This window comes from Notechis scutatus, chromosome 4, assembly GCF_049901735.1.
Source record: "Notechis scutatus isolate UNSWTSFEM ecotype Mainland chromosome 4, rNotScu1.2, whole genome shotgun sequence".
Taxonomy (NCBI): Eukaryota; Metazoa; Chordata; class Lepidosauria; order Squamata; family Elapidae; genus Notechis; species Notechis scutatus.
In genome coordinates this window covers 77,173,502-77,200,328 of record NC_142012.1, presented here as the reverse complement: position 1 = coordinate 77,200,328, position 26,827 = coordinate 77,173,502, and the positions used below count along the sequence as shown (strand labels likewise).

At 46.0% G+C, this 26,827-nt stretch overlaps 1 protein-coding gene across 4 annotated transcripts in view; it reads right to left on the bottom strand.

Annotated features, from left to right (window-relative positions):
- Positions 1-26,827, bottom strand: part of VCL (vinculin) — an 82,376-nt gene that overhangs the window by 16,788 nt on the left and 38,761 nt on the right. For 2 of the 4 annotated variants that reach the window (XM_087963888.1, XM_087963890.1), the window contains exons 7-17: positions 18,759-18,849; positions 15,494-15,641; positions 13,231-13,384; positions 11,976-12,151; positions 8,483-8,673; positions 7,360-7,559; positions 6,362-6,490; positions 4,618-4,767; positions 3,935-4,043; positions 2,437-2,739; positions 216-340 (exon numbers count right to left, since the gene is read on the bottom strand). In XM_087963888.1, the coding sequence (XP_087820014.1) occupies positions 216-340; positions 2,437-2,739; positions 3,935-4,043; positions 4,618-4,767; positions 6,362-6,490; positions 7,360-7,559; positions 8,483-8,673; positions 11,976-12,151; positions 13,231-13,384; positions 15,494-15,641; positions 18,759-18,849 (1,776 nt within the window). Of the gene's footprint in view, positions 1-215; positions 341-2,436; positions 2,740-3,934; positions 4,044-4,617; positions 4,768-6,361; positions 6,491-7,359; positions 7,560-8,482; positions 8,674-11,975; positions 12,152-13,230; positions 13,385-15,493; positions 15,642-18,758; positions 18,854-26,827 lie in introns of all 4 variants that reach the window. The other 2 variants (XM_087963887.1, XM_087963889.1) reach the window with 1 other exon arrangement.

Sequence of the window (26,827 nt, the reverse complement as noted above, 5' to 3'; positions counted from 1 at the left end):
TATTTGGTGGCAAAAAATATATATATAAGACAGGGTCTTATTTTCAGGAAAATGCGGTACAAACACACAAACATGCTGTAACCCAGTATTTCTCCAATCCTGGAAGTCCACTCATGTTAAAAGTTGCCAAGTTTGAAAAACCCAGCTCTAAACAAGACAGCTGCAGATTCGGATTCTCTCCTTCATCAACAAAGCTAGCGCGGATGGCTCCTTACGTGGAGTTGCTCGAGGTCCGGAGGAGGAGGGGGGAAATCTGGCTCCTGCGGCTGGAAGGCTTCTCGGACTTTGGCTACAGCTCCTAGTATCCTGTATCCAGAATCAAGAAAATTCTTCTGCAAACCTGGCACACACACAAAAAAAAGAGAGATTGTTTTAAAGTGTCGGTAGCAAAAAGTGTTTTAATCGAGCAGTTAACGCTAGCTTTGGGCACCAACTTGGCACCGCCCGAATCCAAAATATACAAAACTCTCCAGTGAAGTTAAGAGACTCAGGAGAAAAGGGACAGTGATAAGATAAAGAAATGAAGCAATTATTAAACTTAAATGTAGGAGGAGGAGTGGCAGAACCTGGGAGCGGAGTTAAGTGAGGGATTGGTCCAGAATCCCAACGTAGCCACAAGCAAAGTAACTTCCCTTGAACTGACCCTGATGTAACTCCAAGCAAATGCTGTTTGTTGAGAAGATGCCTACGCGTAGGCTTTTGAGCAATAAATCAATTTAAGTGAAACTTCACCTGTGGACTTGATCTTTTGCACAGGACAACTTTCCATTTTTCAGCCCCCAGCAACGGATGTTGTGTTACTCAAACAGCTATTTGATGAGAGATACATCAACAGACCTACATTGATCTCATTCATTCATTCATTCATTCACTCACTCACTCACTCACTCACTCATTCAATTTCTATAGCTGCCCAACCCAACCAAGCCTGGGCACCTTACAATTCTAAATTTCTAAAACCCATTAAAATAATTGAATATCTTTAAAATGATAAACATGTAAGTACAGCCGTGATGATAGAGCCATTAATAGTTAAGAGGAGTAATACATCATCCGGTCATCCAGACATCCGATCTGCAGCGCTTCGGGGCAGGCAGGAATCCGCGACTGTGCGCGGTTTCTGCCTGTGCTTGCTGCCCAAGTGCCTTGAGCCACCTGGCTTCAGGGCTAGCCACCTCCGTAGAAGGTGGCGAAGACAGGGGGGACCTGGCAGGGTCGAGAGATATCGCACCTCTCTTCCCTAGCCAGCTAAACCCCCTTTTCCGAAGGCAGCTGAGCGGCGGTCAGAAATGGCCGCCACATAGAAGCGCTCAGCCGGAAAAAGAAAGTGCAGGAGGAGCTGTGAAGAAGTGCAAGTGTTTTTTGCTGACCGGGATAAAGCAACAGCGAAAGTACCCTGGAACTTAAGCCCTTTGCACATTCTAAGCACCAGCACTGGGGGAACACTGCCCATTTTTTAAAGCCTTGTGAAAGGCCAACAGAGTCAGCGGGCCATTTAATTTCCATGGGGAGACCATTCTATCAGGTAGCGGCTAGAATAGAGAAAGTCCATCTTCTAGTTCCCGCCAGTCCACTCTTTGGCTGACAGGAGCTGCAGCCGGCCCAATCTATTGGATCAGATTGGATGGGTAGAAACTCTTGAAAAAAGCTCTCTCACAACTTGGCGGTGGCTTCTTATGCTGCACTATTCAATCGAGCTCACAAGCTGTCAGCATGTCATGCCCCTGTTGGAATCTGATTCCGAGGGGAAGGCCGAGCAGCTGACAGCGAGTGGAAATGTGGCTCCGTTGGCTGTTGGAAGAAACTGGGGAAGGGCACAGTCTGGCTGGGCAGAGCAGGGGAGAGGTAGAGCAAGGCAGAGGGAATTCAGAGGAAGATCCAGGCCCACCCCCTCTTCATCATAGGCAAGCAGGGAGGAACAGAGAAGAGTGCAACGTGAGTTGTGTGGCTTACAGGGGAGGAAAGGGCCCTGATTCCCTTCATTAGCTGCAGCTGGAAAAACAGTGTTTAAAAAGGGAAGCGGCACACAGCAATTTGTTGGAAGCAAATCGTGAATTATCTGGTATTGTCAAGGTTTATCTGGGTTCTTGGCATCTTCCGAACTGTGTGTGTTTTGTTGGCCTTTGAAGCCTGCAATACCTTCTCCTGCCCTGTCCAGTTAATTGCTGCAGTGTGGTTTGTGTGGATTTTTATTTACAGTTTATATGTACTTTGTTTTCAGACTGAATTTCCTTCATTTAAAAACTGTTCTTGGGAGAGTTTTTTCTCCAGCCGAAGGCAACTGGACATTGAGGGAAAAGTTGGAGGTATTAAAGGGACATAATTAAGAAGTGACTATGTTGCCTTTGTGCCACCCAAATACAGCAATTGTGTACTTACTTCCTCAGGAACAAGCTTCAAAACGCAGACTGTTTGAATCCACCAGTGAACACTCACCAGGGTCAGAGATGTTGCCTGCCACGGCTTTCGCGTCCATCACCATTGGCGAAATGGTCTTGCTCAGGTCATCCGAGGCAGCTTTAATAGCTTCACGGAATTTAGGATCTTCCGAGTTTTCCACCTCTTTCTTGGCCACCAGCAGGATACGGTTAGCTCGCCGGGCAATGCTGGTGGCCCCCGCAACCAGCATCTGGGGCTGAACGTTGGCCATTGCCACTTTGCACTTGTCCAGGTCTTTTTTAATGGCTTCCTCGGAGGCATCCAAGAGGGATTTGGTGTCAATGGCTTCATCTACTAAGCCTGGAATGGCAAATTTCAAAAATTTACCTCCTTTTACATACATGTGTTACCCAAGGGTTGCTCCAGATCGAACTTCCCTTACTCATTATGTGTCAGGCCCCCGTCAGAGTCTGAATCCGAGGAGAAAGACAAACAGCCATCAGGGAGTGGGAGTGTGGCTCCATTGGCTGTGGAGTAAACTGGGGAAGGGCAAAGTCAGGCTGGGCAGAGCAGGGGAGAGGTAGAACAAGAGAGGTTCACCCCCTCTTCATCCTAGGGCATGCACGGAAGATCGGAGAAGAGAGCAACATGGCTTATGGGGGAGAAGAGGGCCCTGATTCCCTTCACAAGGCACACCTGAGGATGGTGTTTAAAGGAGAGGCAGATGGGAGGGCCAGTTGTTGGGAACGAACATTGAATTTATCTTATGTTTTATCTTGCCCTGCCAGATTTATTACCTTATCTTGCCTTGTTGTATTTATAGTTTAAAGTTTTCAGTTTACAATGTTTGAATTGGAATATCTGCAGCCAAAGGCTGTTGCAGGTTGGGGGGAGTGTTTTTCTCCAGACCGGAAGATAACTGGGACATTGGGGGCAAAATTGGAGATAATAAAGGAACTCATTCTTATTCTCTGACTGTGTTGCCTTTGTGCCACGCCCTGGGTCATCACATCATGTGGCTGAACAGGTTAGACCAGGGATGTCCAACTTAGACAACTTTAACACTCATGAACCTCAATTCCCAGAATTCCCCAGCCAGCTTGGCTGGCTGGTGAATTCTGGAAGTTGAAATCCATGAGTCTTAAAAGTTGTCTAGCTTGGACACCTCTGAGTTGATCAGTCTGCCCAATAGAAACAAGATGGGATACTCCTCCAAATGTGGGATACCAAGAATTCTGCTCTGCTCTACTGTCTTAACTATCTTTTCTTGCCACCAGAATGTTTCCACATTCATGAATTTTATAATATCCTCCATTATTAATGGGTTTAATGAGTGGTTAAATTAGGAGTGCATTATGTTTATATTCAGAGAAGAAAAAAAAGGTAGAATCTCTCAAAACTAGTTTAATAAAAAATAATAATCCTGGATCATGGAGTTTGGATGGAATTTCGAAAGGCAGAAAGGAGACCATATTTCTTTGCTTAATCACGCGACTAAGGGCTACACGAACGTTCACTGTAAAATAATATCTGGCCAACTGGCCCTTTATTTCACCTGTCATTTTTTCCACATTATCGATCCATTGGTTCTTCATGGTTTCAAAATGTTCATAAGCGGCTTGATTTCCAGGATTCTTCAGGAGGATGCGAGCGGCAGACACCACCTGCAGATAGAAAGGCATCTCAGGAAGGACAACAAAGAAAGAATCAAAGAAAGAGAGAGAGAGAGAGAGACAGACAGACAGAGAAAGAAAGAGAGGGAGGGAGGGAGGGAGAGAGACAGACAGACAGAGAAAGAGAAAGAAAGAGAGGGAGGGAGGGAGAGACAGAGACAGACAGACAGACAGACAGACAGACAGACAGACAGACAGAGAAAGAAACAGAGTCAGAGAAAGAAACAGAGTCAGAGAAAGAGAGTCAGAGAAAGAGAGACGCACACACACAGAGAGAGAGACAGATAGAGAAACAGAGTCAGAGAAAGAAAGAGAGTCAGAGAAAGAGAGAAACACAGAGAAACAGAGTCAGAGGAAGAAAGTCACACAGAGAGAAAGAGAGAGACAGACAGACAGACAGAGAAACAGAGTCATAGAAAGAAAGAAAGAAAGAAAGAAAGAAAGAAAGAAAGAAAGAAAGAAAGAAAGAAAGAAAGAAAGAAAGAAAGAAAGAAAGAAAGAAAGAAAGAAAGAAAGAAAGAAAGAAAGAAAGAAAGAGTCAAAGAGAGAGAGAGAGAGGGCCCACCTGAGGTGTCAGTTCTCTTGCTGATTTCACAGTCGCTTGGATGCCCTCCACGGTACTTTTGTTGGCTGTCCCAACGGCTGCCGCCTTTTCCGCCGTCGCCCCCAGCCTCGCTGCGTGGTTCTCAAAGTTGGCTGCCCTTTCTTCAAAGACCTGAAAGGTGAAGTGCCCCCCCACCTTTTCACAAACCGGAAGAGGCTCAAGAGTTTAAACTGATCCAGGACCAAATTGCACCAGCCCACTTGACCTCAGTTCTTCCTTTTTTTAAAAAAAAAAATAGATTTTATTCATACAACGTTTTGTCCGGGTATAATATTTACCAAAAAAAAAAAAAAAAAACTTAGCAAATACCGTAACAAAAATTATCCCGTTTACTAATGCTATAATACAGATAGATTAAAAGCTCTATTAATGCTACAATACAGTACAATTCCATTTTTTCGTATTGAACTCATTCATATTTTTAGTGCTTTTAATGATTATAGCTCGAGACTTACAGTGTGCTTCGCTAGAAAACTAGGTGGCTGGGCTTAGTTTTGGGGGAGGAAAATAAGGAAGAAAAAAAAATCTGCCTCTGTCTACCAGCATCCATCGGTATTCATCTGGCTAGCGTCCTGTCAGTGTATGAGAGAGTTGAGGGCTATTTGGAAACTGAAAGTTGAGCATAACATGGAAGACAAATGGAAATATGGAGAGCTTTGACCCTAGATTTAGGGGTGCAGAGAACTGGGTAAATAAAATACATTGCTTAGTTCTCAAACTGTAGGATCCGACCAGACTGAGCAACGAGAGACAGGTCAAGTATGTCATCAGTTTTGAGTCCTTTTGCACCTATGAGGGATCGAAGTACAGCCCGCCTTGCATTCCTTTGACTCTTAACTACCACCAATTTGCTTTGATCATTAGTAGTTCGGATTGGTGGTGCGGTGGCCTAAAGGTGGAGCTCTCGCCTCACCATCAGGGTCCTGTGCATTCAATCCGAGGTGGAGACCAGTGGTGGGATTCAAATATTTCTGCCACCGGTTCGGTGGGCGTGGGGTTGGTGGGCACACTTTGCATGCACGCACGCATGCACCAAACCTGCACTTTGCACAGATGCAGAGGCATTCTAACTCGCCTCCTGCAAGCCTGCACGATCCCGGTCACTTCAGCAGCTGCATGGTTCTGCGCCGCGCAAAGCAACTGCGCTTCAAATTCAGAGGATAAAGGGGAGAACTGGTCTAATACCACCACTAGTAGAGGCAGATATTTCTCTCTCTGTCTGGGCACAATGAGAATATATCTGCTGAAAAAACACTCCGCATTGGTGACAGGAAGGGCATCCGGCCAGGAAACACTCGGCTCCATTCAGTTGCCCAGACTTCACCCCACAAGGGATTATGGGGTCGTTAAAAGAAGAGGATGGTGATTAATGGTTCAGATTCTTCTAGAAAGTGTTAAACCTGCATTCATTTGAACCCGCCTTCTAACTACTTGTGCCTGATACAAACCTAACTTTGAAGGCCACTGATGTTGTCCTGTCCAATTAAATTACGTATGACCAAGTTTACAAAAGTTGACTTTAATTTAAGAAATAAAATAAAATGTTGGACTCAGAAACGAAGTATTATTTGGGGGGAAACGAGTCCCATTAGTTCATTGATATAGAATCCTCAAAGGCTGGCATCTTTCAAACAACTATAGTTATACCACTTTAGAGCGGAACAGGTTGGAAGGGCGGAAATTAAAATTTCGGCTGGCCACTCACCTCATCCCTGTTGGGGGCATCTGGAGGAGCAGTGGCTGCTACTGCCAACAGCTTGATTGGGGTGGTGGTATCACTGAACACTTCCGATACTTCCTGGGTCATCGCTTCTTGCATCCTCGATTTAAGATCCTTAACAAGAATCAAGACATTTCACACTGAGAGGTGCATCTAATGAAAAGGAGGACTAGGGGGTGACATGGTAGCAGTGTTCCAATATTTAAGGGGCTGCTGCAAAGAAGAGGGGGTGAACCTACTCTAGATAAACAATCCACAAGCGCTTGCAAAGGAGATCCATTGAGAACATCAGACAACATAGCCACCAGCCTCCGAGGGGGATTAATTCCCAAATAATAATAATCATGTAGCTCACCAGAAACTCCACTAAGACTCCAAGATCCCTCTCACAGGCGCTGCTACCGTGTTTCTCATATAATAAGGCCGGGTCTTTTTTTTTTTTTTGAGCCCCAAAAAAATGGCTAGGCTGTTTTTTCAGGGGTGACTTAATTTCCCCCCCTCCTTGCATCTTTGGGCAGGCAGCGACAGCTTGGATGTTGACCTCGGCGTTGGTGGGGCACCATATCGGGGGTCAACGCAGGCAGCACCATATCCGGGTGTTCAACAAAAGTACTTCCTAACGCAAGCCCCCACCATTCCCCCCATTTCGCATGTTTTAATATAGGCCTTAATTTGGGGGGGAGGGGCTTAATTTCATTTCATGCCTATAAAACATGCTGGGACTTCCTATTGGGGGAGGCCGTATTGTTGGAGAAACAGGGTATTAAGCCTGGTTTCACCCAGTCTTTTATTTAAGTATCAAATGCACAAAATAATACACAACTTTTCAGTATATTATCTTTTTTTTTTTTTTAGGTAATTAGGGCGACGAAGCACCGTCGAGTTGGCCACACCCACCCAGGCACATGACCACCCAGCCTGTCATGAGGGCAGAGAGCCCCTCGCTAAAAAAAATTGGCTTCTAACCCCCTCCTCCTCTTTACCTTCAGCGATTCCTGCAGCTGAAGAGCCACGGCTCTGGCTTGTGGTGAGTCCCCTTCCCCTCTTGCAGCCAAATCAGCCAGCTGGGCAGTGAGCTGCTCCACCCGGTCACACTTGGCGAGCAAGTCCTGGCGGTAGGGCCCCATCATGACGTTGGCAAGGCGGCGCCCTTCGGCCACCAGTCCCCTGAGGGCAGCCTGGCCTGCATGAAAAAAAACAAAAAACAATTCACCTTTCTGTCAGCTGTGTTCTTGGTTCACGGATAAGGTAAGAGAAAAAAGCTGTGCAAAAGGGAAAATTAGGGGTGGAGTAAAATCAAGAACTGTAAAGGTAGGCCATTGCAAGAAAGACCCCCCTCTTCCAATGTTAAAAGGTAAAGGTTTCCCGTCTCCAGGCGTGTCCGACTCTAGGGGGCGCTGCTCATCTCCCTTTCTTGGCTGAGAGAGCCAGCATTGTCCAAAGACGCTTCCGTGATCATGTGGCCAGCTTGGCTCTCTATCGGAGGTGGTATTTCAGCCGGTTCGGACCGGTTCTGACATACCGATAGCGGAAATTTTCACTAGTTCGGAGAACCAGCAAATACTACCTCTGGTTGGCCCTGCCTACTCACCCCCGCCGTTACCTCTCCTATATTCCCTTGTGTTTTTTAGTTCAGCTGATTCGCGAGGCCGGGCAGATTGCCCCGCCTCAGCTGAGCTAAAAAAAAAAACAGCTCAGCTTACCAGCGTTGACAGAGGTTGGTTTTTGAGCCCTCCATGCGTGCACAAAGTGTGTACAGAACTGGTAGGAAACCATTTGGAAACCCATCACTGCTATCTATACATTGAGACGGACGGGCACTGTTACTTTCCCACCAAAGTGGTACCTATTGATCTACTCACATTTGCATGCTTTCGAACTGCTAGGTGGGCAGGAGGTGGAGCAAGGCACAGGGAGCTCACCCTGTCATGCAGTGCTTGGGTCTCGAATCTGGACTGCCAGCTTTCCAGCTGACCAGCTCAGCATCTTTAACCACTGAGCCATCGCGCACCCTCCCCACTTTTCCCCAATGTTACCAGATTGTGAATCAAGACCTTGTTGCTCATTCTTTCTTAGGAAGTGATTATTTTTTTTTACACAGCTTACCTACACCTCGATCATCCACGCTAGGGTTGTCTATCCATCTTTGAGCTTGCTCAATCTTGCCTTCCAAATGAACAGCCGGCTTGACGGGTCTGCTGTTGGCAACAGCTTTGTTGGTTTTGGACTGCAAATTCTGAAGTGATGTTGCTATTTGCTTGGCTAATGCCCGGGCTTCTGGAGAGTCGCCTTTCCCACTATTGGGGGAAAAGAAACAGCTGTTAAATAAACTTTGTTAAAGAGGCCCATTAAGAAGACAAAGTTTAAGGACAAGAACAGTGAATCAGCTACTTATAACCTTATAAGTACTGCTGTTCATTAAACTTTAGCAATGCCCCATGGATTTTTTAAGTGGCGATACGGGTTTACATTTACAAGGAGAAACAAGAATCGTAAGCCGGGAGGAAAAAAACAAACAAATGTCATTAAGGTTGAATTTACACTGCTGTTGACTGGAGAATTGGCTTAGACACATCTTAAGAAGAGGAAGTCTGACTAAAACTGCAAACCTATCTCAGTTTTATCCCAATTCTCAAAGTGTCCACCAAACCAGTGGTCGCCAACCGATGGGCCGGGGACCACTGGTGGTCCATGAGAAAATTTTGGTGGTCCCTCCCCAAAGCAATTAATCCAGGCTGCGTGGGAACACAAGGCTGCGTCGCCCACATGGCCCGCCCACCCGCTGGCCCCCACCCTTCAGTCGAGCGCAAACCTTACCTTGAGTGGAGCCACACAAGCTGGAACTGGAAGGTAAGACCAACGGCCGGGGAGGGAAACCCGCCCCCAGGGTGGCTTGCTGACATTGGTGGGAAAGTCGGTTCCATATTCCGGAGCTGCAGTAGTCACAGGACTGGCCCTTTGGTTATCCCAGAGCAGCTGCTCCTCCACCCGGGTGCACCGGCCTGCCATGGACTAGAGGAGCTGCTCCGGAATGACCAAAGGGCCAGTCCTGTGACTCTGGAATATGGGACCAACTTTCCCACCAACCTCAGCACGCCACCATCAAGTCAAAATTCATATTAGTGGTCCGTGGGATTTAAAATTATGAGTTTGGTGGTCCCTGAGGTCCAAAAGGTTGGCGACCCCTGCGCCAAACAATACTGGATTGTTCATTCATTCATTCATTCATTCATTCATTCATTCATTCATTCATTCATGCATTGAATTTGAATAACTGCCCATCTCACATACATCAAGTCAGCATACACATCAAGGCAAAAAGCAATTGATTTCTTGATTTATTTTTGTTAAATTTGTTTGCCACCTAGCTCACTGTGGGGCTACTCTCCTCTTACAACAATAAAAGTGAAGAAATGAAAAGAATGTAACCAGAACAGAAGTAAAATCATACAGTAATAATATAAACAATGAAAAAAAAAAAAAACACCCCAAAAATACACCAAAATGATAACAAAATGATGGGTGGGGTACAGAACAGGGATATGGAGTCTACCATCAATCCAGAAGTCACAACTTAAATATTATTCAAATATTAATTTATTTGTATTTAAATATTAATATAATTTAAATATTGTTATTATTTAAAAAAAAACAAATTTCAGGCAAAGCGCAGGTGTTATTAACAATATCTCATCGGTCCCCTGGGATCTCCTGAGCAGGATGGCACAACCAAGTGTGGAGGGACATCTGGAAGTTCAATAGGGGTGGAGCCAGCCTCACTTAAGGGGAGGAGGTTGCATAAAGTGAGCATCAGAATTTGAATTGTAGCTTGAAAGTGCAAGGAAATTCATCTGTTTTTCCCCTGTCTTGCTCTGAATTATTAGAGATATCTAGGAACTCTTGAATGCCCACTCTTCATATGCCTGTAGAGCAGGGGTCTCCAACCTTGGTAACTTTAAGCCTGGTGGACTTCAACTCCCAGAATTCCCCAGCCAGCAAAGCTGGCTGGGGAATTCTGGGAGTTGAAGTCCACCAGGCTTAAAGTTACCAAGGTTGGAGACCCCTGCTGTAGAGCAATGATGGCTAACCTTTTTGGCACCAAATGCCCAAAGCACGCATGCGCATCACCAAAATGCAATGCATGCATGCCCCCCATGCATGCACACGTCTCTCCTGTACATGCCCCCCACTGCCCCTGCATGCGCCTTGCCCCCCCCCATGCGCAGGAGAGACCGAAGACCAACTGGCCAGCTGAGCTGGGGTGACGGCTCGCATCCCTAGAGAGAGGGCTCTGTGTACCATCTCTGGTATGCGTGCCATAGGTTCTCCTGTTCTGACCAAGGCTTCCTGAGACCGTAATTAAGCACACGCTTAGTGCAAACCACTCTTGTATTATTTCAGTGCTGGGAATTATGTTCATTCCCAGCCCGTTATGAGTCCCAAACAGTCCCTCAAGATAAGCACCCACCTTTCTCTCCTTTGAAGTGCCGCCAACAACTAAAGTGCCAAACTAACTGCAAAAAAACCCCAACCAAAGTACAAAGTCCATCCAGAGCTTCAAGGCTTAATCCGAACAGAGCGAACGACTTTGCTTCCTGCAAAGGTTTCTCCACCTTTGCCTTTACTTTATACCTTAGGGGAGGGGTAATCACCTCAAAGCCTTATTCCCAAGTCGCCCCTTTTGTCTCACCTGCTCTCGCCTTCTAGCAGCTCTGCTCACATGCGCACTGGGAACAGGCTCCCCTTGTTCCTCTGCCTCACTGCTGCCAGACTCCGGAGGCTCTGGAGCCATCTCTGTATCGGATGCAGGACCCTCATCCGAGTCCTCCCCAGGCTCCTGGACTGGTCCCTGTTCTTCCCAACTGTCTGATTCCACTGCCATCTGCACAGGCTGCCGGCAAACCACAACATCTCCACCACGGCTATAGAACTTCTCATCTCCACAAATAACTCAGCAGCCATGCGGAGCCAATGCTATTCCAACATGACACTGGGTTTGCCCATCTTGGCAATGTTAAGATGCGGTGAACTTCAACTCCCAGAATGCCCGCCGAAGAATTGTGGGAGTTGAAGTCCATGCATCTTGTCAAGAGTTTTAGGAAAGCCTGCTTGAAGCACTGGGACATAGAGGTGGGAGTCAGGCCACTGAAGCACAGAGATTTTTCGGATATCCACAAAAGAGGTCAATACATACTTAAGCATAGTATATAAAATCATATGTTACAACATCTTTACCAGTTAATGAATATTTCAGCTTTAACAACAACACAAGAGCACACAACAGATATAAATTAAATGTAAACCACTCCAAACTCGATTGCAGGAAGTATGATTTCAGCAACAGAGTGGTCAATGTCTGGAACTTACCACCTGATTCTGTTGTCACCTGCTCAAACCCCCACTCCTTTACCCTCAAACTATCCACTATTGACCTCACCCCATTCCTAAGAGGTCGTGCAGAAGCGCACAATCGTGCCTACCATCCCTGTCCTATTGTCCCCAATAGTCCCTATTTCTTGTATTTAAAGTTATGTTTATTCTTGTTTCTGTTCTATTGTAAGCCTTTGGCAAAATAAAATAAATAAATAAATAAACGTACTGTTTCCGAAGGTCAGACAATTTAGCTGTCAAAGCAGAAATCTCGCCCAAGGACCGCAAAATGTCATCTCTCTCTTTGGGGTCTTCACAGAGTTCTGCGATTTTCCTGGCTTCCGCCATGATGCCCCGGATGTGCTCTTCTCCTTCGCTGCCCCCGTTAGGATCTGCCAGCCAGCTCTTCATCAAGAGAAAGAAGGGTCAACAGGGGTCTGCTTCAGTGGTGGGATTCAAACATTTTTACCACCAGTTAGGTGGGCATGGCTCGGTGGCTTTATGCACGTGCACAGACTTTGTGTGAGTGTGCGCGCCAAACGCACACTTTGCACAGGCACAGAGGCATTCTAACTCGCCTCCTGCAAGCCTGCACTCTCCCTATTGCTTCAGCAGCTGCTGCGCAACGCTATTCTGTGCCACACAAAGCAGCTGTGCTTCAAATTCAGAGGATAAAGGTGAGTATGGGAGCACAGGTGTGGGCCCAACAGCAGAGGGGCGGAGAGAACCAGTTTGGTCTCTGCTGCTCATCGCTGTTACCGGCTTGAGAGAACTGGGCCAAACCAATAGAATACCACCACTGGTCTGCTTGTAATCTTTCAATTTCATAACACTGAAATGCTGTTCGGGTCAAAAATGATTCAACGGGCAGATAATGCAGCCCACATTTTCTTGGGGTAGCCCAATGTCTATCTCAAGGTTCTGGCATAAAGTGAATTTACAGGAAGCCGATAGGAAGAATACGTAAGATCTGCAATTGTTGGATTCAATCATTCTCAAATCATTTGTCAGCGTTCCAATGAAACTTCCCATTTCATTCAGCACTCAGAAACAAAATTCATCCAAGTAAGAACTGATTAAAGAAGTCACATTGGCACGTCTGGGAATCTGAGAGTTCCAGGTTTTCCCTTCCCAACTGAAATTCAAAGATCCCTCCCCTGCACCCTCCAATCCATCACATGGCCCAACCAACCATCGTCCCAACTGGAGACATTCCTCCAGACACTCCTCTCCAGGTGCAGGGTTACTTGTCCTTGACTTTCTGAGAAAAGAATGTTGTGGAGTCTAATCTTCTACCACTCTATGCAATTCCCCCTCCCAAATTCCCAGGCACTAAAATGTGGCAGCTTCGAAGGTTCTACGCAAAATATGGCTTCCAAAGATGACATCATTCCAGCAACAAAAGTTATTATACATTGAAAATCAGAAATCATTTTAAGGGCATCCACCACCCTTCCCTCTTCACAGCAAAGGCTGTGAGTTACCTGAGCAGCATCAATCTTCTTGGCTATGGCCTGCTTAGAGTTGGTCATGGCCTCCAGCTTGCGAGCTGCGTTTTCCACTCTCGCGGTTAGTAAGTCCAGCCCTTGAGCAATCTGCTGAGCTTTCTGCATGGCAAGAGGAGTGGTACCTTGTCCCCTGTTCAAGGGGAGAAAAAAGACATATAAATACCCAGGTACATTTGCCACAGTTGACCTGGGTACACAGAATTCAGACAGAGCCAAGTTAGGATCCAGAGTGATGGGATATAGGCCACGGCTGCTTAGATAAGGCCAAACCTCCCCTAACTAACTAAATAATAGAACACCCCCACCCAACCCCGCTATCTGCCATCTTCTGGATTATGGACCTTTCATCTTAGAGCTACATAGGGAAGAGAAATGATGCATCATGAGGAACCCTCACAATATTGCCCAAAGTACAATCACATGACTGTTGGGGAGGCAGATGTGGCCGAAATCAGTTGTAAGTAGGTTTAGAGGGGTATGTCACAACTTCAAACCGTTGTTAAGCAATGGTTTTCGGTCAAGGAATACTTGTATTTGTTTTCTTTACATAATCCAGCAACTGTAAACTGATGTAAATTCTCCATGAAAATTTGACAAGCAGAATGCTAGGAAAGTTGAACAAGTTTTTTCCACCTCTACCCTGTTTCCCTGAAAATACAACCTACCCTGAAAGTAAGTCCTAGCTTGATGTGCGCCCAATATAAGCCCTACCCCCAAAATAAGCCCTAATTAAGTCCCCGCCCATTCCAGAGGGCATGGGTAAAAATTAAGCTTGGGTGCGGATGGGGGTGGTGGAGTTGCCCTACTACTTACCTTTGAACAGTTATAGCCAGGCCTCACACACCCCGACACCTGCCTTGCTAGCCCATTTCTTCTGAAGGCCTCTCCTGAAGGCCTCTGTAGCTGATAACAAAGCTCTGGATCGATCCAAAGCTCTGTTATTGGCTGCAGAGGCCTTCAGAAAAGCCTTGCCATCCACAGAAGAAATTCCTGAAGGCCTCTGACAGCAAAAAGGATAGTGGTGAGATTCAAAAAGTTTTACCACCGGTTCGATGGGTGTGGCTTGGTGGGCACACTATGTGCACATGCACACATTTTGCGTGCGCGCGTGGGTGAAGTGTGCACTTTGCGCAGGCGCAGAGGTGTTCCAACTCACCTCCTGCAAGCCTGCACTCCCCCGGTCGCTTCAGCAGCTGGCGCGTGGCACTCTGCTGTGCCACACAACGCAGCTGCGCTTCAAAAGCGGAGGATAAAGGTGAGAACGGGAGCCCAAGTGGGCAGGTGGGCCCAACAGCAGAGTGGCGGAGAGAACCTCCATTGCTCATCACCACGACCAGCTCAGCAGAACCAGTAGAATACCACCACTGGAAAAGAAGGCTGGGAGCGATGCGTGGAAGTTTAGTTTAGTCAGTGGATGGCATCCCCCAAAAATAAGACCTGGTGCCTTTTTTGGTGGCATATGTATCTATGTATGTATGTATGTATGGTATTCAGCTTTGTTCGGGTATTTTCCCACGTCATTATAGTTGTGCTTTTAAAGTTGTAGCAACATTTCGGCAGAAAGGCCTTCAGGAAAGCCTTGCCAGTCGTGCTGGCTGCAGAAGAAATGGGCTGGCAAGGCAGGTGTCGGGGTGTGCGAGGCCTGGCTACAACTGTTCAAAGGTAAGTAGTAGGGCAGCTCCACCATCAGGCTTCTGGCAGATGATGGCAGATGAGATTCTGCCGAAACGTTGCTACAACTTTAAAAGCACAACTATAATGACGTGGGAAAATACCCGAACAAAGCTGAATACCATACATGTAAGTACCCGCGAAAACTTAAGAAAACATATACACACACACACACATACACACACACACACACACATATGCAGGTCTTGGCATGTTCGGGTCTTTTTCCATGAAAGATTGAGAGTATCTTTTATGTTTTTATGTTTTATGACGGCAGCTCCGATCATGCTTTGCTCGCACAAGCACGAAGCCGAAAGCACCAGCCTGAAAATGGCGAGTGGGACCTCGTCGAAACATCACCAAGATACTTTCAATCTTACATGGGAAAAGACCCGAACACGCCAAGACCTGCATGTATATATATATATATATAAAGGCACGGTCTTATTTTGGGGGAAACATGGTATTAATGTACTAGTAAAATAAAGAGATATAAATTCTCTCCTGTGGGTGATTTTAGCTTTTTTTTTTTTTTTAAGAAAGACAAAGTTTGTTATTTGTTGGTTACCTGGCCCGAAGATCAGCTAGTTGATCCGTCATCTGGCCCAACATTTTGCAAGTGCCTAGAATCTCCTGGCGTTCTTTACCTGCGCACAATTCTCCAACGTTTCCTGCTTCGTCCAGGATTTGTCTTATGGCTTGTTCACCAGCGTCCCCTAGGAAGCAAGAATGGGGTGAATAGAGGCCATATATCTGATGGAAGTAGGTCAATTCTGCTATCAAAACAAAACAAAACTCAATAACATGGATAAATGAATAGAATTTAAAGTTCCGAGATCCACATTCTCTTAAACAAGGAGTGGTTGGGCCAAAATAACAGGCAGCAAATTCAGTAACAGATGAAGGAGAGTAAAAAGCATGTCCCCATGTCAATTATCCCATGTTCCAGAGGAGCTGGTGCCAGAGGTTGATAGTATCCTTGGCTTGACCAAATCTACCACTGGAGATGAACTGCTGGCACCTCAACCATGTCAGTTGTTGTCATGCCCCTAGTGGAGACTGACTCTGAGGGAGAGGAGGAACAGCCGACAGGGAGTGGAAGTGTGGCTCCGGAGCTTGTGGAGGAGGCTGGGGAAGGGCTGAGGCCGGCTGGGCAGTCAGAGGAGGACCCAGGCCCATCCCCTCTCCATCCTAAGGCATGCAAGGAGGAGAGGATAAGGGAGAGACGTGGTCTACTGGGGAGGAGAGGGCCTTGATCCTCTTCATGGGCTGCAGCTGTGACAACTGGATAAAAGGACAGACATGCGTACTGGTGAGTGCTGGAAACAAAGCGTGGAAATATCTCTAGTTTATTGTTCCTCTCTGAGTTTGCCGTCCTTCCCAGTGTGTGTTCTGATATCTGTGGACATCTTCAAGCCCTTATCTTGCTTGGTTTGTGTTGTTTTTTTACTCTTTATAATTTAAACGGCATCTCCTCCTTCTTGTAACTGCTTGTGTGGGAGTTTTTTTTGTCTCCAGTCAAGGATATTTGGAGTTTGGGAGCAAAGTGAAGGAATAAAAGGGACTTCACCTGTTTTTTGTGACTGTGTTTATTTTGTATCCCACCCTGGGTCATCACAGTTGTTGCTGGAGCTAATACTAGGAACCTGCAGGCCAAGTTCTCATTAGCAACAGCACTTAGACTTATATACCGCTTCACAGTGCTTTACAGCCCTCTTGAAGGAGTTTACAGAGTCAGCCTCTTGCCCCCAACAATTTTGGGTCCTCATTTATCGACCTCGGCAGGATGGGAGGCTGAGTCCACCTTGAGCCTGGTGGGATTCGAACTACCAAATTGCAGGCAGCCATCAGTTAGCAGAACTGGCCTGCAATACTGCACTCTAACCACACCACCACCACAGCTCGTTAGCTGCCTGTCAAATGCAACCCATTGGGTTTTAAAAAAATGTTTAGGTGTTAAGACTTGGGAAAGAAAATAAATAAAATTCTGCAAATCTGGAGCCAATATTTGTCTTACTAATATTACTATAACTTTATTGCTATTTTACTATTACTTTAACTATAATATAGTTAAAATGAGTTGGTTACATTAATCTGAACAGCACAGCATGGCATGTGTCAGAAGTTATTCCATCAATTCACAATTGGATCAGCACTTTGGGGCCAACATAATCAAATGGAGATGGAGACAAATTGATTTAATTAATTATAGAGTTCTGCTCAAATACAGTATAATTATTTAAATATGGATTGTATTTCTTTACAAATGAGTTATGCTAATACAGCAATAAATATGCAATCACCAAGATCAGAAACCATTCCAGAATATTAATTAAGGAAGATGACGAGCTAAATTCTTTGGAAAACTTAACAAAATAAACAAAGATTTCCAAACTCTTCTTCTGGAGCAGCTTGCCCACTAACGCAGGGGTCTACAACACGGGTGTCCAACCTTGGCAACTTTAAGACTTGTGGACTTCAACTCCCAGAATTCCTCAGAATTCCTCAGCCAGCCCCTGGTCTACAACCTTGGTAACCTGAAGATTGGTGGACTTCAGAGCTATACTGGAGGTGTCTATCACCAGAAAGTATACCGAAGGGATCACTCGAGCCAGACAAGTCTCAAAGTTGAAAACATTCTCAAAGATCCATCTCATCCTGGGCACCCTTGTTTTGAACATCTGGCAGATGGTACAGGACAATAAAAACAAGGACAAATGGGCTGAAAAACAGCTTCTATCCCAGGGCAGTAACGCCATTGAATTCTACTGTATAGGGCAATATTAATGCAGTGTCAGGGGTTTTCAATTCAACTGTATAGAATGCGAAGGATGTGTGTTTGTGTTTTATTTTTTTACTAGCTTGATACCCATGCTTCACAACGAAACTATGTGGCTGGGCTTAGTTTTTGGGGAGGAAAATGGGGTGGGGTGGGGAATTCTGCCTCTACCTACCAGCATCCACCAGTATTCCTCTGGCTAGCACCCTGTCAGTGTGTGAGAGAGTTGAGGGCTGTTTGGAAACTGAAAACCGTATTGCTGTGTGAACAAGGAGACAGCAAGGAGCCTGGGCATGGCTTAGCTCAACTGTTCTGTACTAAAGCTGCTTGATGCTGTGAAACTAAAACTGAAACTGAAACTCCTCTCCTCTGCTTGTGTTTTGCATTTGGAAGAGATTTCTTTTCAGGTGGGGAGGGGGAGTAGAACTCCTTAGCATCAGAGTGTGTTAATCAAGGGTCTTCAAACTTGGCAAGTTTAAGACTTGTGCACTTCAACTCTCAGAGTTCCTGAGCTAATATGACTGGAGAAGGAAATCTGGGAGTTGAAGTCCACAAGTCTTAAAGCAGTCAAGTTTGAAGATCCCTGGTGTTAATAATAATATACGAAATACTAATGCTCTGATGGTCATTTCAAAAAATCCTTTCTTAGTGAGCACCTAGAAGCCAAGAGGAATATACGTGCCAAATTTCAAGTTTGTAGGCTTTACAGTTCTGGAGATTTTGTGATGATGCATGAGTGGTCTTTCGCTTTTATATATAGAGATGTATAATGTACACTGAAGATGGCATTTAATTTCATTGTACAAGGTGCAATGACAATAAACTAAACTAAATTAAACTAAACTAAACAATCAAACTAAAAATATCCAGGATTCATTCACCACAAGACAACATAAAAGGACTCCCATACCAGATTATCATTGCCCGGGTTAACAAGGGCCGCAGCAAAGGGGTTTAATTTAGTCCTGGTTGCATTCCCCCTCCCCCCATATTTCTCTTTTGAATAATATTCTTTCATATTGTCCCATCCCATTTCGATCTCTGTCCACATTACCTGCGGGAGCAGTGGGGTCCCTCAGCCACCCCTTGGCCTGGTTCATCTTGGAATCGATTAAAGCCAGAGCTCTCTTCATGGCTTCCGTGTCCTTTGCGGGAAAAGGAGAAAACAGGAGATTATCCTCATAGATGAACTAACAAAATCCAACTTAGTTGTATGCAATTTACAATGCAAAAGTCTTCTTGGGTTTGCAGGCAATGCTCTCCCGCGAAGAAGCCAACTCATGGAATTGGTCAGCTGCGCGCGTATGAAACATCGGGCGCATTTCTGTTACTCAAAATGCATGAGGTATAGGGCATGCACTCTATAAGGCCTTATTGAGATCCATTGTTTTCCAAGCACAGAACACTCCAGAGAAAAAGAAATAGGTTGGCATTCAGAAGAAGTGTTAAATCTTTCCCCTCAGAAAAATAGAATAATAGCCACAGACAACACCCCCATGCACCCTTCTCTGCCCATTCCCTCCATGGCCGGTGAGATTATTCTTATTTATTGGTATCTAAGGCATTAAAGCAGAGACATCCCCCTGCCAACAAAAGTGCGTAGAGTCAAAGCTATGGCTTTCCCAGTTGTAATGTAGGGCTGTGAAAAAGTCGGACTATAAGAAAGGCTGAGCGCCAAAGAATGGAGGCCTTTAAACTCTGGGGCTGGAGAAGACTCCTGCGAGTCCCTTGGACAGCAAGTTGATCCAATCGGTCAGTCCCAGAGGAGATCAACCCTGACTGCTCTTTAGAAGGCCAGATCCTGAAGAGGAAACTCAAAGGCTTTGGCCACCTCATGAGAAAGAAGGACTCCCTGGAGAAGAGCCGAATATTGGGAACAAGCAAAAGATGAAGGGGATGGCAGAGAATGAGGTGGCTGGATGGAGTCACTGGAGCAGTAAGTGTGAGCTCCAGAAGATGGTAGAGGACAGAAAGGCCTGGAGGAATGTTGTCCATGGGTCGGACACAACTTCGTGACTAACAACAACAACAAAACGCATTAAAGAGAAGGAAAAAAGATGATGCCGTGCCCCATGGATTAATTAGATATAGCACTGGATTATAAATTTTCTAAAAGTCCCTCATTTCCTAGTTCTTATTTCTCAGATAAAATGATGGCTGACTACACCAGCAATATGAAGGTTCCTACAAGCGTAGAAAGTGTAGTCTCTCTATTCACACCAACACACCTTTGGACTGCCATGGAAATGTTTCAAAAGAGCCCATGAGAAGGTCAAAGTCAAGGTCCAATAGAAAATGCTCTTTTGCCAATCACCACAGCACCACGTAACAATCAAAACACAAAGCAGATACCCAGCTGGGTTCTTCAAACCTTGCATCACACCACAAGATGCAATTTGGAGCGTGAAAAGATTTCAATGACTATATATATATATATATATATATATATATATATATATACATATATACATATATACATATATATATATATATATATATATATACACATACATACATACATACATACACACACACACACGATATATATATATATATATATATATATATACATATAGTTACATATACATATACATATATATATATATATATGTATATATATATACTTGGTTATATACACACATTTTCCCCTGTGCATCATGCCCACATACATTGGACAGACCAATAGAAGAATTAGTACCCGCTTGGATGAACACAAAAATGCAGTCAAAAAGCTGGAACACACTTCATCACTAGTCCAACACATGAAAGCCACAGTTCATAGCATCAACTGCACCAAAACCCTAGCCACTATAGAAAACCCCAGCCACAGAATTATCAGAGAAGCCATAGAGATTGAAAAAAGACCTGAAAGCATGAATAGAAGAGATGATTCCACCAGACTGTCAATTATTTGGAAGCCTGCACTCACAAACAAAAAAATCTCCACACCACTAGCCAGGCTAATACCTGGGCACAAACAGATCCCCCCTGATACCTCCAGCTCAAACACATTCCAACCAGGCACCCAGATGAAACCTAGCTTCCTAACAAATGATAGCTGTCCATTTACTTGGAGCCAAGCTGCACTAAGAGCTTCCAATACAGGAACACAATGTTGCCAGCCAATCAAGACACACACAAAAAAAGCCACAAAACAGACAGAAGATATTAGAAACACCAATCAAACTCCAAGACCAATAAACACAGACCAAGACTCCCAACCAATCAGGATGAAGAAAAAACCATTCTGGCACAGCAGTAGGCTAGCCCCAAATTTAAAACTGAAACAACTGTAAAAGTCTGACTCACAGACGAACACTATACAAAAGCCTGATTGATGGCAGATGAGATTCTGCCGAAATGTTGCTACAACTTTAAAAGCACAACTACAATGACGTGGGAAAATACCCGAACAAAGCTGCATACCATACATACATACATACACACATACATACATACATACATATGTTTTCTTAAGTTTTCGTGGGTATTTATATGTATGGTATTCAGCTTTGTTTGGGTATTTTCCCACGTCGTTATTTTTGGGTTTGGGGTTATTTTGAGAGACCACGGGTCATCACATTTTGACTCCTGCAAATTCTAACTGCACAGTTGCAAACTTATATACATAGCTCCCACCTGCAAGCCACGAGGAGGATCATGGTAATCTCCTCTTGAGTACAAGGTGCAATGACAATAAACTAAACTAAACTAAATCGCTTTTCCCTGATCTTCTCCTCTCTGCGTGACCTAGGATGGAGAGGGGATGGGCCTGGATCTTCCTCTGACTGCTCAGCTGGCCTCTGCCCTTCCCCAGCCTCCTCCACCACCTCTGGAGCCACACTCCCACTCCCTGTTGGCTGTTCCTCCTCTTCCTCAGAGTCAGACTCCACCAGGGGCATGACACTAACCCGTAGTCTCTCAAAATAACCCAAAACATACATTAAAGTCCGGTAAGGCCTTCAACTTAAAATTCACTGTTTTATTAGGCACAGTTTAAAGTCACAAAAGTAAATAATGAGGCAAACAGAAAACCAAAACAAAACCGCATTGATGAGAGTTCCGAAGCAAACCAAGATAACTAATCATAAACTCCAGGAAAATAACTGAGAAAAGTCCATGGGAAGAATGCCAGCAAAGATAAACCTCTTTCAAGGTGAACACTAAATTGATTCCTGCAAATTCTAATTGCACAGCTGCAAACTTATATACATAGCTCCCACCTGCAAGCCACGAGGAGGATCATGGTAATCTCCTCTTGAGTAGACCTCGCTTTTCCCTGATCTTCTCCTCCCTGCGTCTCCTAGGATGGATAGGGGATGGGCCTGGATCCTCCCGACTGCTCAGCTGACCTCTGCCCTTCCCCAGCCTCCTGCACCACCTCTGGAGCCACACTCCCACTCCCTGTTGGCTGTTCCTCCTCTTCCTCAGAGTCAGTCACCACCAGGGGTATGACAAAAGGTGAGTACAGGTAGTCCTTGACCTATGGCCACTGTTGAGCCCAACATTTCTGTCACTAAGTAAGACAGTTGTTAAGTGAGTTGTGGCCCATTTTGCGACCATCTTTGCCACAGTTGTTAAGTGAAATCCTGCTCTCTCCTCCCCATTGACTTCCTTTGTCAGAAACCAACTGGGAAGGTCACTGTGATGACCCAGGGCATGACACAAAAATAACAAAGTCACAACCAATGAAAGGGATCAAGGCCTTTTTCTCTCTTGTAAGCCATGTTGCTCCCTTCTCCATTCCTCCCTGCATGCCCTAGGATGAAGAGGGGGTGGCCCTGGGTCTTCCTCTGAATGCCCAGCCGGACTGTACCATTCCCCAGTTTCCTCCACAGCCACCGGAGCCACACTCCCACTCCCTGTCAGCTGCTCAATCTCCCCCTCAGAGTCAGACTCCAACAAGGGCATGCTCCAACAAGGCTTCCTACCACCCTGGGGTCCCCAAGCCCAGGGCCTTTCAAAAGACTGTCAAAGTGAGGGCCAATTTATCTCTGCAGGGGATGATGTTCCACAGGGTGGGAGCCACCACTGAGAAGGCCCTTCTTCTGGTCCCACCAGATGGACTTAAGAGAGAGAGGACCCATAGCGTACTCTCCCCTCCCTTCTCTGGTGGCTGGGCAGATGTTAAGTGGAACAGATGGACCGTGAAACAAAGCGAGGAGCTATCACCAAGAAGGTCCTTTTACTTGGCCCCACCAGATGGACCTCCTTAAGAGGAACCCTAATATCCCATAGAAGTCTTGAATAATTTCCTTTTTTCTCTTTGTTGCCATAGCAAACTTGACCTTGATCATCTATTAACTGCAATATTTTCCTTGATTCTTTCTCCTTTAACTCTGTATGCTAACCAACTACCTGGTTTGTTTGCATCTTCAAAGTAGTTCTGCTTAACACTTCTAATTTTTGTGCTAATTCTTCTTTCTCTATTTGACCGATTTTGTGTTTAATTATGTCCAATTTTGAATAATGTCTTTTCTGTGGCATTTTCTGTAGTTCTTTTTAAGTCTTTTATGCTCATCTTCTAAAACCTTAATGGCTTGCCTTTTCCTGATGTTCCTTTCCTTGTATAGTCTATTGTCAAGCCAATGGCCAGTGGAGCTGGCAAGCGACCCATGGTTATGGCAGTTGGGGAGAACATGGGCCAGTCCTGAGTCTGGGGAAGGCTCTGAATGGGCTCTAAGGCCGGAGGCAGAGATGGGGCCAGACCGTCCGGACAGTTATCAGCTGCCTTCAGAGTCAGAGATCGTGGGGAAGAAGAACAGCTGGAGCCTGAACCCAGTGTGTGCGCATGCACAGAGCTGCCAGGAGAAGGGAAACAATTAAGGAACTAGGGCTCTCCACTCCGGGAGTAAAGGCTCAGGTGGATGGTGAATGGCCCGCCTCCCAGAGGAATCAAAGAGGAGCGAAAGGGGAGTGGGGTTTGCAGGAGACAATTAGTTCGTTTAATTAGTGTGAAGATTTTGTCTGCAGCACTCTCAAGAGACTTTGCCAAGAATTTGCTGCTATAGTGTGGCTGTGTGCTTGGAAGCTACCTCCGGTTGGCAGCTCTCCCAGCCTGGTAAGGGCTGTATGTAAATTCACCCTTGAGACTGTTTGCCGGACTTTTTTGCTGGAGGTGAATGAGAGGAGTTCACATTAGCCTAATCAAAAGGGACAAGGAGTCCGCCGTGATTTAAAGCCTCGCTCAGAACCCCCTTCTCCAGTGGGCTGGTAGATGTAAGTGGAGAAGGTGGACCTTCAAATAACCTGTCCTGATGTGAGCCCCAAGCTTGGGGCTCCTTGCAGCAGGCCGTTGGCTAGCCCAATGCTTGTGACACCAACCGGGCAGAGAGCTGGGCTTTTGCACCCGTGTCGCTGAAGGAGTCCGCGCAAAGCAGGCTGGGTCTCGTTGCCGGGAGGAGGTGGACTCGATTTTTCCCATGGCCGTCTTTTTTTTTTCTTTCAGCCGCAGTCCCAGAGAGGCATGATGGTCCGTGTGATTCTCGGTCCTTACAGAAACCTCAAGAAAATGCTGGAGGAAGAGCCGGGGTCACCATGAGAAAGGGAAGAAAGGGAAAGCCGGGCCAAAAGAGGAGGGCGATGGAGGAGTCTGTACTCCTTCCTCATGTCCACTGTGGGCAGCCCTTGTATTTGCCCAGAGGATTTGGAATAATTGTAATAATTAGACATATTCTCTCTTTCTCGAGTTAATTTGCCTCTCATTTGGGGACAACTGATCCTGGGGTATCGAAAGCCAGTGTCTTTTTCTCATTTATATATATATATAAATACCATACATACAAATACCCGTGAAAACATACATACATACATATATATATACACACATTGTGTGTGTGTGTGTGTGTGTGTGTGTACACACATATATGTGTATATATTTCGTAGATTTTCACGCACAGTATGTAGGTCTAGGTGTGTTCAAGATATATGATTTGGCTGCGTATAAGACGACTTTTGCCCTAAAAACATGCTCCAAGTGGGGGTCATTTTATACCGTAAATACATTGTCACTGCAAGAGTTTATCAGCGGAGCTCCAACTTGCGAAGCCCCTTCAAGCCCAGCCGAAGTCTCTTTCCTCCTCCCACCCACCTAGCCCCACCCTCCGCGCCCGGCCTGGGCGCTTGGGCGGAGGCCAATCTCGAGGTGGGGTGGGGGGTGGAGCGGAGGGTCTCTGGCGGGGCCGCTTCGCTTGTGCCAGCCCCGAGTCACAGAATGGCCCGCTGGGGAGTGGGGGGAGAAGGTGGGTGGGGGGACTGTGGCGCCCTCCTTCTGGGCAGCGGGGCGGGCGGCAATTTGCTCCTCTCGCTCCTCCCTCTTGAAAGACCGTGAGGGCTGTGCTTGGGGCGGGGGTGTCCAGGAAGCCTCGATGGGACCCCGCTGGGCAGGGCCACCCGGCTCCCGAGCTGCTTTCCAGGGTCCCTTGGGAAGAAAAGGGTCCGGTGGTGGTGGAAGAAGAGCGCCCTCCTCCCGCCCCCTCTGTCCCGTCTCCGTCCCTCCTCTTGTCCCCTCCTCCCCTCCCCCGCTTAAGAGAGAAAGACTCTGCCTCCTGCACCGGAAGCCCACCCGGCGCCGCGTCTCCTGCCAGCGCGCCACTTGGGAACCGCCAAGCCACTCTTAAAACCGAGCAGAGGCCAGAGAGATAGCCGGAATTACCCTCCACACCACACACACACACACACACACAGAGAGAGAGAGAGAGAGAGAGAGAGAGAGAGAGAGAGGTTGGCAGCTGTCCATCCCCCACCCTTGGAGTCCCGATGGCACGCACGCCGGGGCTGTCACAAAGAAGAAAGGGAGAGGAATTGAGTGCCAGCCTGGAGAAAGGCGAAGCTGCCTCTCTAAAAACATTTTGGTGGCTTTGTAAGTTTGGGGGAAAGGGGTTGGGGGTGCCAATCAAGAATTATATCCAGAATACCCCAAGTGTTACAATCCTTACCGTATTTGGGTGCCGCGATGAGACGACTTTGCCTGAAAGCATGCCTGGGCGGGGGGCCTGCCTTATACTGCGAGTATATACAAAAACTATATTTTGAGTGGAAATGCTGGGGGCTCGTCTTATACGCCCAGTCACCCAGATACGGCAAATACGGTATATATATCTTCTGGGTTCAGGCTGGCCCTAAAATTTGGATCTGAGACCACTGTGGAAGTCTGGGCTCACTGGATGAACACTGTGCAGAGGCCTGATGATGGCAGATGAGATTCTGCCGAAACGCTGCTACAACTTTAAAAGCACAACTACAATGACGTGGAAAATAATTCGAACAAAGCTGAATGCCATACATGTGGGGCAATTCGGGCGAAACTTGAAAACAAATATATATATATTCTTATGTTTTCACGGGTATTTATATGTATGGTATTCAGGTTTCATTGGGGTATTCTCCATCGATACATTGCTTTCAAAGCCTGATTGATGGCAGATGAGATTCTGCCGAAATGTTGCTACAACTTTAAAAGCACAACTACAATGACGTGGGAAAATACCGAACAAAGCTGCATACCATACATACATACATACACATACATACATACATACATATGTTTTCTTAAGTTTTCGTGGGTATTTATATGTATGGTATTCAGCTTTGTTTGGGTATTTTCCCACGTCGTTATTTTGAGTTTGGGGTTATTTTGAGAGACCACGGGTCATCACATTTTGACTCCTGCAAATTCTAACTGCACAGTTGCAAACTTATATACATAGCTCCCACCTTCAAGCCACGAGGAGGATCATGGTAATCTCCTCTTGAGTACAAGGTGCAATGACAATAAACTAAACTAAACTAAATCGCTTTTCCCTGATCTTCTCCTCTCTGCGTGACCTAGGATGGAGAGGGATGGGCCTGGATCCTCCTCTGACTGCTCAGCCGACCTCTGCCCTTCCCCACCCTCCTCCACCACCTCTGGAGCCACACTCCCACTCCCTGTTGGCTGTTCCTCCTCTTCCTCAGAGTCAGACTCCACCAGGGCATGACACTAACCCGTAGTCTCTCAAAATAACCCAAAACATACATTAAAGTCCGGTAAGGCCTTCAACTTAAAATTCACTGTTTTATTAGGCACAGTTTAAAGTCACAAAAGTAAATAATGAGGCAAACAGAAAACCAAAACAAAACCGC